This window comes from Pinus tabuliformis, chromosome 6 (genome assembly GCF_031772625.1).
Source record: "Pinus tabuliformis cultivar Carrire ecotype Pingquan chromosome 6, CPIR1, whole genome shotgun sequence".
Lineage (NCBI taxonomy): Eukaryota > Viridiplantae > Streptophyta > Pinopsida > Pinales > Pinaceae > Pinus > Pinus tabuliformis.
Window position 1 is genome coordinate 604,989,662 of NC_142292.1, and position 14,933 is coordinate 605,004,594.

The following is a 14,933-nucleotide window of genomic DNA, read 5'->3' on the forward strand; positions in this document are numbered from 1 at the left end:
ATACATGAACACAACAAACAACAAAGAAGAGGAAAGAAAACTGTACAAAAGGAATGCAGCCCAGGGTCGCTAATAAAAATAATGTTTAAGGTCTCAACCTTTAATGGGAAGAGGTTCAGATCTCCCATATAAAGATTTCAACTTCTAAGAATTGTGGCCAAGCTCTTCAATGATGGTATATGGTCCAATCCACAGGGGTTTAAACCTGATGTGCTTCCCTTTCTCTTTGTGTGCTTTGTCCCACTCAATACTAAGTCACCCACACTAAAATTTTTGTTCCATGCGTACTTCTTATCAAACCATCACTTGATTAGGTTCTAGTGGATGGAAATTTTTTATTTTTCTTTTAGCCTTTCTTCCTCATGCTTAATAAGAGTGTCTATCTGAGTTTAAACCAAGAGAAAATATTTTCCTTGAGATTCTTGAGAAGCTGTAAGGCGGGAAGGTAGATGTTTGATGGAAGAATATACTCTTTTCCATATACAAGGAAGTAGGAGGGTGTTTTTAGGGAGGGATTAGGAGAGACACAGTTAGCCCATAATGAATTCACTAAAGCATTATGCCAGTTCCTTTGTTTAGAGAAGACAATTTTCTTGATAATGTAAATGAGATTTTTATCGGTTGATTTTTCTAATTCATTTATGTGAGGATAATAATTCAATGCATGTTTTAAAACAAAACCATTTTCTAATGCAAACTCATAAAGTTTAAATGAGGAAAAGTAAGTTGCATTATCGAAGACAAGGGACACTGGAACGCCAAACTTGGTTATGATATTTTGCTTGAAACGTTGGATGACTTCTTGGTCATTAACTTGCCTTAAAGGAACTGCTTCAACCCACTGAGTGAAACAATATTCACTATTAAAACATATGAGTGTTTCTTTGGTGAATGTGGAAAGATATCACCAATAACATATAGTCCCCACTATTGGAAATGTTCCTCGACTATTGTTGGTAGCAGTGGGGCAACTGAATTTTGATATCGACCAGCACATCTTTGGCATGTTGGTTGCTTTCAAGCATAAGCATGGGAATCCTTAAATAAATTGGTCCAATAATAACCATCCCTCATTACTTTATGGGCAGTGGTATTACCCGCAAAGTGACCACTTGTTGGTCCATCATACAAATCCTTTGATACCCTTTATGTATCTTGACGCTCTAATAAGCTTAAAATGACACCATTATGGTGCTTTTGAAAAATAACTTCGTCTACAAGTTGATAAGATAGAGATTTAAGAGGAATTTCTCTCTTCTTATTATTCAATAATGTGTGGGAAAGGTACCATGCTCTAGATATTTTCATACGTCAAAATACCAAGGTGTGGTTGAACTTGTTGGAGGAACTTTCTGAACATTATACATTTCTATTTTCCGTTCCCATCCTAAAAGGCCTTCTTCTAGAGAGTCCCTTGCTTTTGTTGTGATTTCAAATAGGTCATGGCCTTTAATAGTACGAATTGGATTGAACTCGAGATCATATTCTTGTAAGTAGTTCATCTAGTTCACCCTCCTCTCACCCATCTCTTGTTGCACGAAGAGAATTCTGACTATTGGATGAGGCACATATAAAATTGTGTGTGCCTTGACGAGATAGGGCCTAAAATGCTTAACCGCCTTATATAATGCATAGGCTTTGCTAGGTAATTTAATTGTGAGTTAAATTACTTGTTATTAAATTGTCAAACTTGGGATTCGTGAATTTGTGAAGTACACTTGCACAATATATTGTAGGAATCAACTTTCAATTTCAAAAAGGAAATTCTACTCTATTGAAAGAAATTATAATACCAAAATAAAACCTATTCATGAAAAATGTCTAAGATGAGTATGCACACACTTTCTTTTCCAAGAGTCTCAAATTTGGAACTTGGAAAACAATCTTTTAATCTATGAAATTGAAATGACGATTGACATGAAAGTAAGCATACTCTATTGACATGAAAATATATCTATTTTAGTGACATGAAACTAAATCTATATATATATATATATATATTTTCACAAAGTCGGCTGCTAAATATATTCAAAAAAGAAAGGGGAGACTAGGCTCCGAAGTTACAGAAGAAGAGCTCATAGAGAGAGCTTGTTTCTGAGTTACACTGAAGCATTCCGCTAAAATGCTTTTGTATTCACTTTGAGAAACTCTAACACAAGTATAAATTCTAATAAACTGAGACAAGAACAAACTGACTTTGTAATACATCTAATCTATACTTATGTGACTAATCTGTCGAGCAGTGGAGTCCTCCGGGTGGCTGTCAGCTTCTGCAACCTTTATGCTGGAGGAACTGGTACTTGGGGCGCTGATCTTATCCATCATATACTTAAGAATTTCGACAGACTCCTGAATGTGCGCACATTTATTTGAAAGAGCATTGAACTGCTCCTGCAAAGAAGTGATGTGATGAAGGAAGAGGTTGAGGTCGGCCTCATATTTGGCTGTGATAATCCTTGTAGCAGCATCGATTTTATCATCCAGGAGACACTGATGCATTTTGACTTGTTCAAGTTCAGCTTGTAAGTCGCGGCAATGAAGACAATCTTCACTGCGGTCCATCACGAGAGCTTCGAAACTGTCCTGGAGCAAACCTGATGGATGGCTCTCCCAAGCAGAAGCGGTGACAGTGGATACCAAAAGGTGGATCAGAGTATCAAGATAGAGAGTTGGACGCAGTCTCAGAAACTTGGGAACAGAGTTAAATGAGGTATCAGACTTTGAAGTAGGGGCAGAAACAGGGCAAGAGGAAGCATGAAAGTGCAGGACAGGAATGTTATGAGGCCAGATGGCGCTCCTGATCGCAACAGAGAGGAAGGGTCGAGCGATAAGCCTGTGAGATGTAGCGAGAACATTGACAGGGATCGAAAGCCGATTGATAACCACGAAAACAAGAGCAGAGGAGTCAACTAACAAGGAGATGGGAACTTGCGAATGGAGGGGAGGCTTCCCGAAATAAATAACCGGTGGGCAGAGGCTCATGAGGTACCAGATCACGTGGAGGATGCTTGGGCAATCACAAGTTTCACAGGAGTAGCTTAGATTCGAATGGATCACACAATCTGCAGTGAAATACGAATGAATATTCGGCGGCTTACGACAGAGGGCATTGGGATTCCTGAGGATTTGGTCAGGAAACATCTTGGCATAGGCATGGATCATTTGATATAAACACATTAAATCAGTCATGATAGTCAAGGGATGAAATGATGAAGATCCTCATTGTTATAAAGAAAGCTACCTTTGGACCGCGAGCAGGCTTGACTGGCCCTTTTATCTGCTTCTCGATTAATTGATCGGAGAATGTGATAGAAGTGGAATTCCTGACCGTGGGATATCAAGTCTTTGCATCTACTGATAGTTTGTTGCAAGAAAATATTGGAAGCTTTCCGCCTGCTGTTCATTAAATTAATGATGATGGCAGAGTCACCGAAGATGAGGGCTTTTTTTATTCCCTGAGCCTGTAACTGGAGAATGCCTTGATAGAGGGCTAGAGCCTCGGCTCTGTTGTTTGAGAGGGTTCCCAATCCCCATTCAAAGGAGACTAAGGGATCCCCAGAAGGAGAGAAGATAATGCCCCCTGCTCCCGCCGCTCCCGGATTTGATTTGGAAGCACCGTCAAAGAACAAGGAATGAAGGTTACTTGAACGAAGCCATCTGCTGAATTCGTCCTGCTTTAGGCGAATTTTCCATTTATGGTTGCTAGTTTTGCCCAGATTGCTGCATACTTTCACTGCTGGGAGGATACTAATCTTATCAATTAAATTTCTTATGAAGTCTTTTTCCTCAACCCATAGGCTAGTTATGTCAATTTTTTTTGAGATCTTAGAAGCAATAGTTTCGATCGCCAGACTTTTTGCCTTGATGCAAAGATGACTGATCGAAGTCTCCTTGTCTCTAAAAATCATGTTGTTCCGGGCAATCCAGATCCTCCATAAAAGAGTAAATGGAAGGGCGTCCCACACTCTCTTAGCAGGATTATGTTTCATGGTTTGCCAGGGGTAATTCCTTTTCCAATTGGTTAAAGCTTCGCCAATGGATTGTTGAGTATTCCAGATGGGAAACGCAGAAGGATTGATGCTGCTCCAACAAGAGACTGTGAAAGGACAAGAGATAAAGAGGTGCTGCATAGATTCCTCTGCTTGTTGGCAATTAGGGCATCTGGAGGGTCCAGCAATACCTCTTCTTTTAAGGTTCTCAGCGGTGAGAGTTTTTTCTTTCAAGAGAATCCACATGAAGAATTTTACCTTGGGAATTGCTTCTGCTTTCCTTAGAATCTTCCAATGGATCCAAGTTGGCGCTGGGTGTTCCTTGTTGTTTAAGTAATCATAACCTGCTTGAATTGTGTAGCTGGTTCCTGTAGGGTCCCATCTGAGTTCATCCTTGTCGTTTTTAAAGGTGGGAGCAATGCTGTGCAGATGTTTACAAAAGTTGCCAAAGCTATCTTTAAGGCGATGAGGGATGGGAGGAAATTCCCATCGCAACCAAACATGGGTTGTAGCATCCCATTGAGAAATTTGGTCTAAATTACTTATACCTTTACTTTGCAGAAAGGAAATTAAAGAATCCATACCTGGGAAACTATTGATTGGTGGATTTCCCATGATTTTATCAGCGCCAATGTTGACTTTCTTACCTCCTTTGGGCACCTTGGATATGTTTTGCGCCATTAAAGGGATGACTTTTTTACATAATTTCCAGATCTTCGTGCAGTTCCTATTGGGAATCTCAGTCGCTAGTAGAAGCTGTCTTGGCTGGCTGAGGTATTTTGCCTCCAAGACATTTTTCCACCAGGCTGGTTGATTTTCCATGAATCTCCATATCAGCTTTCCTCCAAAGGCTAAATTCATGAGAGTTGGCGATCTAATGCCCAGGCCTCCTTTCTCTTGGTTTTGGATGACTTGTTTCCATCCAACCAAGTTAAATTTTTTCCTCTCATTTTTCCCTCCCTGCCAAAGGAAGAATCTGAGAACACTGTCCATTTTGCAAAGAAAGGAGGCTGGAGCTTGAACCAGGGAGAACTGATAAAGGGGAAGAGAGGAAAGGCCCGATTTGAGAAGCACAAGTCGCCCTGCTGGATTGAGCCAAGAAGTTCCCCACTTCTGGATTTTCTTTTTCATTTTGTCTAAGGTTAAATCCCAAACGTCTGCCCTTGCATTCCCTATACTCACCGGCATTCCCAGGTAGCTGAAATAATCCCAATTTAACTTGCATGGAACACCAAAAATGTTGGCAATGCTTTGAATCATTTGAGCTGAAGCATTCCATCCGTAAACACAACTTTTGAGATGGTTTATCTGACCCCCTGAGTATCTCATGAATTGATCTAGCAAGGATTTGAATCTTCGAGCAATGATTGTGGTCGCCCCACCCAGCAACAGAGTGTCGTCAGCAAATTGGGAGTGGTTAATGTTTTTTACTCCATCTTCAAATTTAATACCTGTGATGAGGCCAGCCTGCCTCTTGTGATCAAGCGCACAGCTGAATGACTCTACCATTAGGAGAAAAAGGTAAGGAGATAAGGGGCAACCTTGTCTTAATCCTCTTGAGGATCGGAAGGAAGGTCCAGGTCTACCATTGATAAGGGGAGCAATCCAAGGACCAGAAATACAGGCTCTTATGATGTCAAGAAAGAGGGGAGAGAAGCCCATTTTCTGAAGAACCGCAAAAAGAAAAGAATGCCTTACCCTGTCAAAGGCATTGGCCAGATCCAATTTCAGAATAAAGCCCTTTTCATTCCTGGAATAGCTAGAGTGAATGGCTTCCTGAACCAAGAGAATGGAATCTGAGATTTGCCTGTTGGCCATAAAGCCTCCTTGGTTTTCAGAAATTAGCATCGGGAGGAGGGGCTTGAGGTAGGTAGCAAGGATTTTAGTGAAAATTTTATAGGAAGAATTACATAATGATATTGGCCTGAAGCGGGAGAAATTAGAAGGGCAGTTCTCCTTTGGAATGAGGGCCAGATATGTTGAATTTGTATAGCCTCCTATTTTTCCTTTCCTTTGAATCCATTTGAAGTATTTTGTGAGATCCTTTTTTATCAATTCCCAATATTCTCTATAAAAACATATTGGGAAGCCGTCTGGACCGGGTGCCTTGTTGGGCTGAAGGCACCAAATGGCTTCCTTAATTTCTTCCTCTTTTATCTCTTCTATCAATTTTTGGTTTATATCTGCTGTAATTTTGGTTGGCAAATGCTGCAGGAGGTTATCAAAGAGTTCTTCCTCCCCTGTTTCAGTTAAAAGCTCCTTGAAGTGGTTTGAGGTAGCACCTTTAATAGCTGTTTGGTTAGTGTGTTGGATCCCTGCATTGTCTGTGATGGCCGATATGTTGTTTTTGATTTGCTGAGCAGTGGCTTGTTTATGAAAGAAGGAGGTATTCTTGTCTCCACTTTTCAGCCAAGTCTGCCTAGATTTAATACGCCACTTTTCTTCCTCCTCTCTTTTGATTCTGTATAACTGATTGTAAAGGTTTTCTTCTTGAATCTTTTCATCCTGGTGGTACTCTTGGTTGTCTATAGCACAGTGAAATTCTTCAATTTTGGCTTTCACCTCTCTTTTTTTCCCCTCTGGCTCATTGTACTGCGTTTTTGCCCAAGTTTTGAGCGCTTTTTTCACATTTTTTAATTTATTCTCCCATATAAAGCCTGGAGATCCTTCCACATGTTGACTCTAGGTTTGTTGGATCAAACTTCTAGCTGTTTGATAATCGCTCCAAATTTGACTGAATTTGAATGGAAGAGGTCCAAGAGGACAGTGCGTATTCATAGATAAGGTGATTGGATAGTGATCTGAGGCCGCAAAGGGCAGAATGGTGGCATTGGCGACTGAGTAAGTGGAGAGAAGGGAGATGTTAACTAGGAACCGATCCAGTCTTTCCATTATATTGTTGCTACCCAACCTGCGATTACTCCAGGTATATTTTCGGTTTTTTGGAATGATGTCTATCAATTCACCATTCTACATTATGATTTCCAGCTGGCTTCTAAATGGATCTGGCGTAAAGCTTCCCCCACGCTTTTCATTGGCATGTAAAATTAAATTTAAATCACCCCCCAAGATGATGTTACTGCTGTCTTCTTCCATTATGTTCTTGCTGAGTGAGTCCCAGCAGACTTCTTTATCCCTGTAATGGTTAGGGGCGTAGACATTGAAAATCACAATCTGCTGTTTACTCATATTGTTCCTCAACACTGTCTTTATCCAATGCTGTTCTATTACTTCAGCTTCACTGCTCCACTCTTCCTGGCTCCAAATAGTAGTAATCCCACCTGAGGCTCCTCTGGCTTCACATGTACAACCTTTATAATGCTTATGACGGTCAATGATCTTGTTAATTTCTGATTCTCTCTGTTTTGTTTCTTGCAGTAAGATAATGGATGGATGCTCTTGAATTATAAGGTCCTTTAGGGCGTTGATTTTAGAGGGGTGCCCAAGTCCCCTGTTGTTCCATGAAAGTATTTTAATCATTTCAAAACTGTGATTCGAGGAGTTGCTCTCCCTCCCTTATCTTTGCTTGCTGCTTCTTTATCTATTGATCCCTGTATGTAAGATTCTATAGGATTCTGGAGTCCTAGCGCTATGTCTTTTTGCGCGTTCTCATCCCTGTGCTGTTTGGAAGACTTTCTTCCTGGCTTCTTTTGACCATCTAGAGAGGATCCCTGATCCTTGGAATTGCTTCGTGTGATTCTAGGTGGGAGAGAGTCAGATGGTTGATGGGAGGGAATGATCATGGAATGGGGGGAAGAGGGGGGCTCAGAAAGATTCAAAGGGGCAGGGGACTCTTCAGGAAGGGAAAGAACGTGAAAGGGGTTGGAGGAGGGAGAAGAAGGATGAGGGTTCAACTGGCAGTCAGAAGAGTGAGGCGGATGAGAGGAGGAAGGGAGAGGGGACGAGGGCGGAGGGGAAGGAGTATGAGAGATGGGAGGGGGTTGAGTGGAAGGACCAGCTTCATTGGATATTTTGTGGCCAGGGGCAGTTTTTTTCCTTTTAACCATTTCCCATTGCTCTTCTTGCGGATTATTATCAACATTAGAAAGCTTAGTGCATCGATTAGCAAAATGACCATACTCGTGACATACCTTACACTTGAAAGGGATCTGCTCATAGTCGAGTTGCTGAATGTGCGACCAGTCGTCAACTTTGAGCTTGATGGCTTCTGGAAGACCTTTACCCAGATCAACTTCAACGCAAATACGGGCACATGCCTGCATATTGTCTCTTGGCTCGCTCCGATCTATATATTTTCCGACCGCATTTCCAATGGCACGCACTGACTCGTCTCCCCAGCAATGCAATGGGAGGTGAGGGAGACGAACCCAAACAGGAACCGCATTAGGAATATCTAGCTCCGGATCGAAGTCCGGCATCCATTTGTTTAAGTACAGACCTCTGGAATCCATGAAGTAAGGTCCATTGCGGAATATCAAATCCTTGTCTTCCTTTGTCTCAAAATGAAAAGTGAAATAACCCTTCCCACAAAATCTGATAGCAATTTTCCCTTGAATTTTATCTAACCAGTTCCTTTCCACCCACCTCTGAACAGTTTTTGGTGAGGGCCATAGTCCTGTAAATTGCCCTATAAGTCCTTTTTCAGCCAGAGCAAGAGCAGCCATTCTAGGCAAAGTAGGAGGGAGAGCGACTTCCTGTAACCCCTCAATTTTTTTTACGAATTTGGAAATCGAAGGGCGAGCTCGCTGAGGCGGTAATGAGTTTATCAGTGCCGAGAAAGCTTGCTGTTGAGCTGCCTCCTCCGGTGGAGCCTCCGGAGGGGCCATCCGAGCAGCTGAGGACCAATCCAATGAAGGATGCAGGCGACGAAGGTTAGGAACGCGCGCGTAGGGATCTTCGCAGGTTGCAGGCGGCGGCGGCTCCTTACTATTGAAAGTAAATCTATATTATGAACAGGAAAGTAAATCTATTCTAATGGCTTGAAATAAAGACTTGAAAGTAATTTAATCTAGAAAGCAACAAATCCTATACTATGAAAGCATTAAATTCTTAATCTATGAAATTTAAAGGCAAACTATTATGAAAGAAGTGAGAGATCAATTGAAATTACTAATGTGTGCATTGTCAAATTAGAATCATTTATGAATATCTATGAATCTAAAACAAAACAAATTGAAAAGTAATGAGTCTATGACATGAAAGCAATAATGTTTGACCTACAAAAGAACAAAAATGGAATGAGCATAAAAGAATGTAAACAATGCATATAATTAAAAGACTTAAAATGAATCATAAAAGAAACTAATCTATTAAAAAAAAATGAAACATTAAAATGCATCTCATACTCATTAGGTGGCCATTCTAAAGTGCATGAGAGGTGCAAAATTGAGAAAACTATGGATCAAACACCAACCATATCAAAGTGAATTAGGAGGGTATTTATTACATCAATCATAAGCATAATCCCAATCCTTAACATCCAAAACTCTTCATTGAAGCATGAGCATAGCTCCCACACTTTTCACACCTTTTGAGAGGAGAATACACTCCTATTTATACAAAAACTAATATAACTAATTCATAAATTTGGATCCACAAATCTCTCCTAGATCCACAAATATCTCATGTGTTTACAACCATGTGTTGACATCTATCAATTAACATCTCCTCACATCCTCTCACAAGTATCTCCTAGCTTTCATAGGAGACACTTATGAAAACTTCCATGATCTTTCTCCATGAAATGTGCTTGACCAATGATCTCAAATCTTCCTCAAATCTTCAAGAGTTTGAAGAGGAAATTAGAATTTGAGTCTTGGAGACCAAATATGTCTGTCTTGGAATCTTTAAAGATGCCTACATGCATCACAAAATTCATCCAACTTTTATATATAATTGAATACATGTTATTTTTCTAATATTTAACAATAAATTCACTAAAAATACCAAAATGAATGTATTATAAAATAATATGTCTGAACGCATATTTAATCATGAAGATGGTCTTAGTGTAGGATGGTGGAGCTACAGGATATGGTAAATACTAAAGGAAAGTGAAAGAAAATAGGGTGAAATAGATGACATTTTGGAGACTCAACAATCTTGTTTATCAATGGTGGGGTAATTTAACTTTGACCCTTGTAAACCAACGCTCATAAAATATATAGTTCATTCATTTCTTTCATTATCCTTTTGTGTTAATACGACAACAACAGATGAATCGGGAGTGAAATTATATAACAAGAAATACTTGCCAAAATATGGACTGTATAATGCTAGAGCAGTGGCGATAGCTTGCTTAATACATAAAAATGCATCTTTCTCCCTTTTATCCTATTTTTAAATTTCATCTTTCATTGTCATCTCCTACAGTGGCTTGACAATTTGTGCATAGTCACAGATGAACTTACGCAAGAAATTAATCTTCTCGAAGAAAGATTGCATAGCTTTCTTGTTCGCATGAAAAAGGATTTGAGCTATAGTTTTTACCCTTTCTGAATCAACCTTAATTCTACTCTTAGCAATGATGTGTCCTAAGAGAGCACCTTCTGAAACACTGAAGATGCTCTTTTTGGGATTAAAACATATCCCATACTTGCGACATCGCTGAAATATCTACTTTAGATGACACACAAGGTTTGATATTTATTTGAAAATACAATCACATCATCCAAGTAAACTACTACACTTTTCACAATTAAGCCATGGAAAGAATTGTCCATAGCCCTTTGAAATGTAGCGCCAACATTGATAAGTCCGAATGGCATGCTCTTAAATGTAAAAGTTCCCCATTTTCTATGGAATGTGGTCTTTAGATGATCTGGCTTTGCTACTAGCACTTTATTATATCTAGAGAAACCATCTAGTAGCGAGAAATTTCAGAACCAAATATTGTTTGGAGTATTTTCTTCATCGATGGCACGAGGTAATTGTCTTTATCGGAAGCCCAATTGAGGTTGCAAAAATCTACATATAGGCATATCTCGTTGAATTTTTTCTAACTAGGACTAGGTTATAAACCCAAGTAGAATGTCTAACTTTAAAAATGATCTGAGCATCCAACAATTTCCTTAATTCCTTTTGAATCAAGGGCTCAAGCATCAGATGAACTTTTCTCGGTTTCTATCAGAACAAATTTGTCCCTTCCTTAATGGGAATGACATGATAAGTGATGTGTGCATCAAATGTTTTCAAATCATCATGCTCCCATGAAAACACATCTCGATATTGTTTGAAAAGGAGAATAAATTTCTATCATTCATGAGGTGAAAAAAATGTACTAAATTTTATATACTTCAGATCGTCTTTGGTTCCCAAGTTGACTTGTTCTTGTGACAACGTTGAGTTATGGGTCTTCGTGTTCACTAGTCCTATGAATCAGTTTTGTAGGTCATAAAGTTTCTCAAGAGATACCACACCTTTGGGCATAAGATTCCCTTTTGATGCTTGAATTGCTTCCTGAAAATCCTTCTCATACTCATCTTCTTCAATGGTCGCATCTTTAAACACATTCACATTGGCCATAAAATCCAGTATCTACTAGTCGTCATTGAAAACATGAAAGTTAGTGATGTTATGAGGCACAAATGGTTTATAAATAATTTCAATAAAAAATACATCTTTCAATGGTGACATTTGATCAATTGCATTAGCTAATATGTCAATGACGACATTACCAATCCTAGGAACAAAAATGATATTAACATCTTTAAAGAAAGATATAAGTTGCCATATTTCTTGCTTGTAGTTTTTCAAAGTAGGTGAAATACACTGGATAGTATTCTCCGCCTGATAGGTCACGATCTCTAAATCACCAATTACCTTAAGTGGCTCTACCTTGGGGTCATTAACTTTCTTCAATGCCAAAATGAGTGCCTCATATTTAGTAGTCTTATTCGTGCACTCGAGCTCCAAGCAGAATGATAGAATATACCTTTTGTTTTGAGGGTCTATGAGAATGCAAGTAGCTCCGGAGCCATCTTGGTTCTTTGAGCCATCAAATTATAAGGTCCACATATCAATAACTATCGGGTTTATTCCTACAAGACTATGTACATCTATATTACAAATTTCACTTCCACTAGTTGGACATGGAAGGAGCTCTAACTGTGTATTTAATGGTACAGGTCAAGGTTGCACTTGATAACACTCGTGATCCACCTCTAAGAAATAATTTATGAAAATGACATATACAAAGCCAACTAGTTCATTGTGTCCTTCAAGTGATGTCACAATGCACTTCATATACGACTTGCTTTCCACTCAAATTTGGTTGTTTCTACTCTTATACAAAAGCCATAAATGTGCCCAGTCTCTTCAGTAATATCCTTGTAATATGTTGGACCAATCCCTACTTAGAAGCAAACAGTAGGCTTCTAGGATGTCCATAATAACAATGTTAATCCATTAGTGAACTCTATGGTCTGATGACAAAGATATAATGGCATTGTTAAGTTAACTAGTGGCCTGAACCAAAGATCTGCCCAACTATATGATTCATGCATTGATTTTCTCCCATTTAGCATTTATATTATTGGCAATAGATAAGGGAATTAAATTTGTAGATTCACCCAAATCAACAAGATAATTATGGACATTATAATTTAAAATTTCAAATATTAAGAGAAAAGGGGACCAGAGAGTGTTAGTATTTAAATTTACAACATTAACTACATATTCACAAATACTAAGATATTTACCAAACACAACTTGAGAAGCAAAAACTATCACTTAACGGAGGTTGTGATGAGAAATCTTGGACAATCAGTTCACGTTGGCCTATTATCTTTGGGAGCTCAAAGATTGAAATCTTGGCACGAGCTCTCTTCATATATTTAATGATGTTATCTAGTCAATACTTTCATTCCTCACAGGTAGTGTTGAAGTATCTTGTGGCATATATTTTTTAGAAACTTTCAAAGTGATGGGCTTGATCTTATGACTTGTAGAAGTGTTCTTAGAAGAAAGATCACTTCCAGACTAGTTTTGCATACTTTGAGTAGGATTAGTGGGCGATAAAATTATTGTTAATAGTTGATTTTCTAACTCTTGCTCAGAAATAGGTCCTTTTCTGCTCAAATTATATCGATTAGTTGTTTGTTGAAGAAGAGGTTTGCTTGTCGGTGGTTATTTAACACTTTTCTTTTCATCATTGAATATGATATCGAATCCATTAACTGAGTGTCCAACACTAGAACTTTCCTTGACCACGGGAGGTTCATTTTCTTCTTCACCCTTCTCAAATTTCTCATCTGCTAATAAGGTCGAAAAAATATGAGTTTCCATGGAATTCATGTTGTGATTCCATTGTGGGCATGTCTTTTCTGAATGTCTCTCTTGATGGAAGGTGCAATAGTTGTCCATGCATAAAATTTCAAAATTAAACACAACATTTGAGCTCTATGCAGATTTGGCGAGCTGATTATTGTTCTTAAGGAAAAAATACTTGGAAGGCTTGCTATTGGTAGATTTCTCTCTTGAATTTCTCTTTAACTTATATACTTCCTTGGTGAGTAAATTTAACTATTTGGCCAAGCTCTCAATGTCAAAAGAATCTTTCTCCTTGGTTTTGGTTGAAGAGGCTTGAGCTTTCTTACCAACATATTTGGAGCCTTTATAATGTTCATGATCTTCAATTTCTCCATTGGAATGAAAGTCTTTCTCAATAGCAATGTCTTCCGCAAAATTCAAAGCCAAAGTCTACTTTGCAGCTCTCTTGACGAATACAAAAACATTTGTAGACAAGGTAGTTGTGTAATAATCCTTTGTGATGGAATCATGTGGTTAGAAATTTGCGGGGAGCTTATTCAATATACAGGTGAATCTTTGATTAAAATAATTTAATTTCTCTTTGTTCCCCATATTAAGGTTCTTGAGTTATTTTAATAACATCATAGGAGTTTTGTCATCAAAAAACTTTTCTAAAAATAACTTCTTAAACTCCCTCTAGCTTCTAATTGAATTAGAGGGAAGATTTTGATACCACACTAAAGCTATACCTTCTAGAGTGCACGAGAAGAGTATACAACCAATTTCATCAAAAATGCCTCGACCATTCATAAATTCATGTAGAAATCATCAATATGGTTCTTAGTTTTAGTTTTCTTATCATGATCAAAGTTTTATAATATCTTTTCTAGGTGTTTTGGCATACGGTGAAGATTATCTGCGAGAGAAAGTGGCCCTTGGGCCATCCAATCCAAGTCTTGATTAACCATGTCTTCTTCCCTTTCTTCTTCCTCCCCTCTTTTTTAATCTGAAGAGTCTTCACCTTAACTGTTCAGATCTCCGTTATGAATAGGTTGTTCTTTGTATCTTGGCTATTCTTTGTTAGAGAATTAAAAATATTCCTCGTCACCTCCCAAATCTTCCTCTATAGGTGGAAGTTCCCCTTGTTGATATGTTCCTTCAGAAGGGTCTATTAACTCTTCAAGGGTGGAAGTGAAAAAATCTTCCACTGAAGAAACCAATACGCTGCGATGATTTGTTTCTTTCTTAACCAGCTTATGAGGAAGACTAGTAGCAACAAGAATTAAGACAAGAGCTCTTGCAAACTAAAAAGTAATTGGACGGAGTGTCAGAGTTGATCGTAATTAACTCAAAAAGTAGGTGTCCGACATAGATGTGAAGAATCTCCTATCTCAGGAATGGGATTTGGAGTTGAGCTCAGACTGTTATTTCCTTGCACATATGCTTCGTTGTTGAGGTGAGGTGAATCATCAGCCATATAGAGGTTTCCCTCCTTCTAGATCTAGAATTTTGACAGTGCTAGACATCCCAACATACAAGGGATCTCCTTGATACGAAGTCTCAATTATATCTTACACATTTTGGTATAGGAGTTCCATCTCGAAGTATGGCCTGACTGTCATTTACTTAAAGACTTTCCTTGGTTGTGACTATTTTCACAAGAGTGAAATGCATATGTAATTTTGAATGAAAAAAAGCAAGTATTCCTTGTGAAAAGTTCAAATGTAATATGTA

General features: G+C 38.6%; 1 protein-coding gene across 1 annotated transcript in view; it reads right to left on the minus strand.

The window, feature by feature from the left end:
* Positions 1-3,194: 3,194 nt before the first annotated feature.
* Positions 3,195-14,933, minus strand: part of LOC149260015 (uncharacterized) — a 71,759-nt gene continuing 60,020 nt past the window's right edge. The window contains exons 2-4 of the mRNA XM_089456160.1: positions 8,535-8,876; positions 8,081-8,390; positions 3,195-6,581 (exon numbers count right to left, since the gene is read on the minus strand). Coding sequence (XP_089312286.1) covers positions 3,195-6,581; positions 8,081-8,390; positions 8,535-8,876 — 4,039 coding nt within the window. The remainder of the gene's footprint in view (positions 6,582-8,080; positions 8,391-8,534; positions 8,877-14,933) is intronic.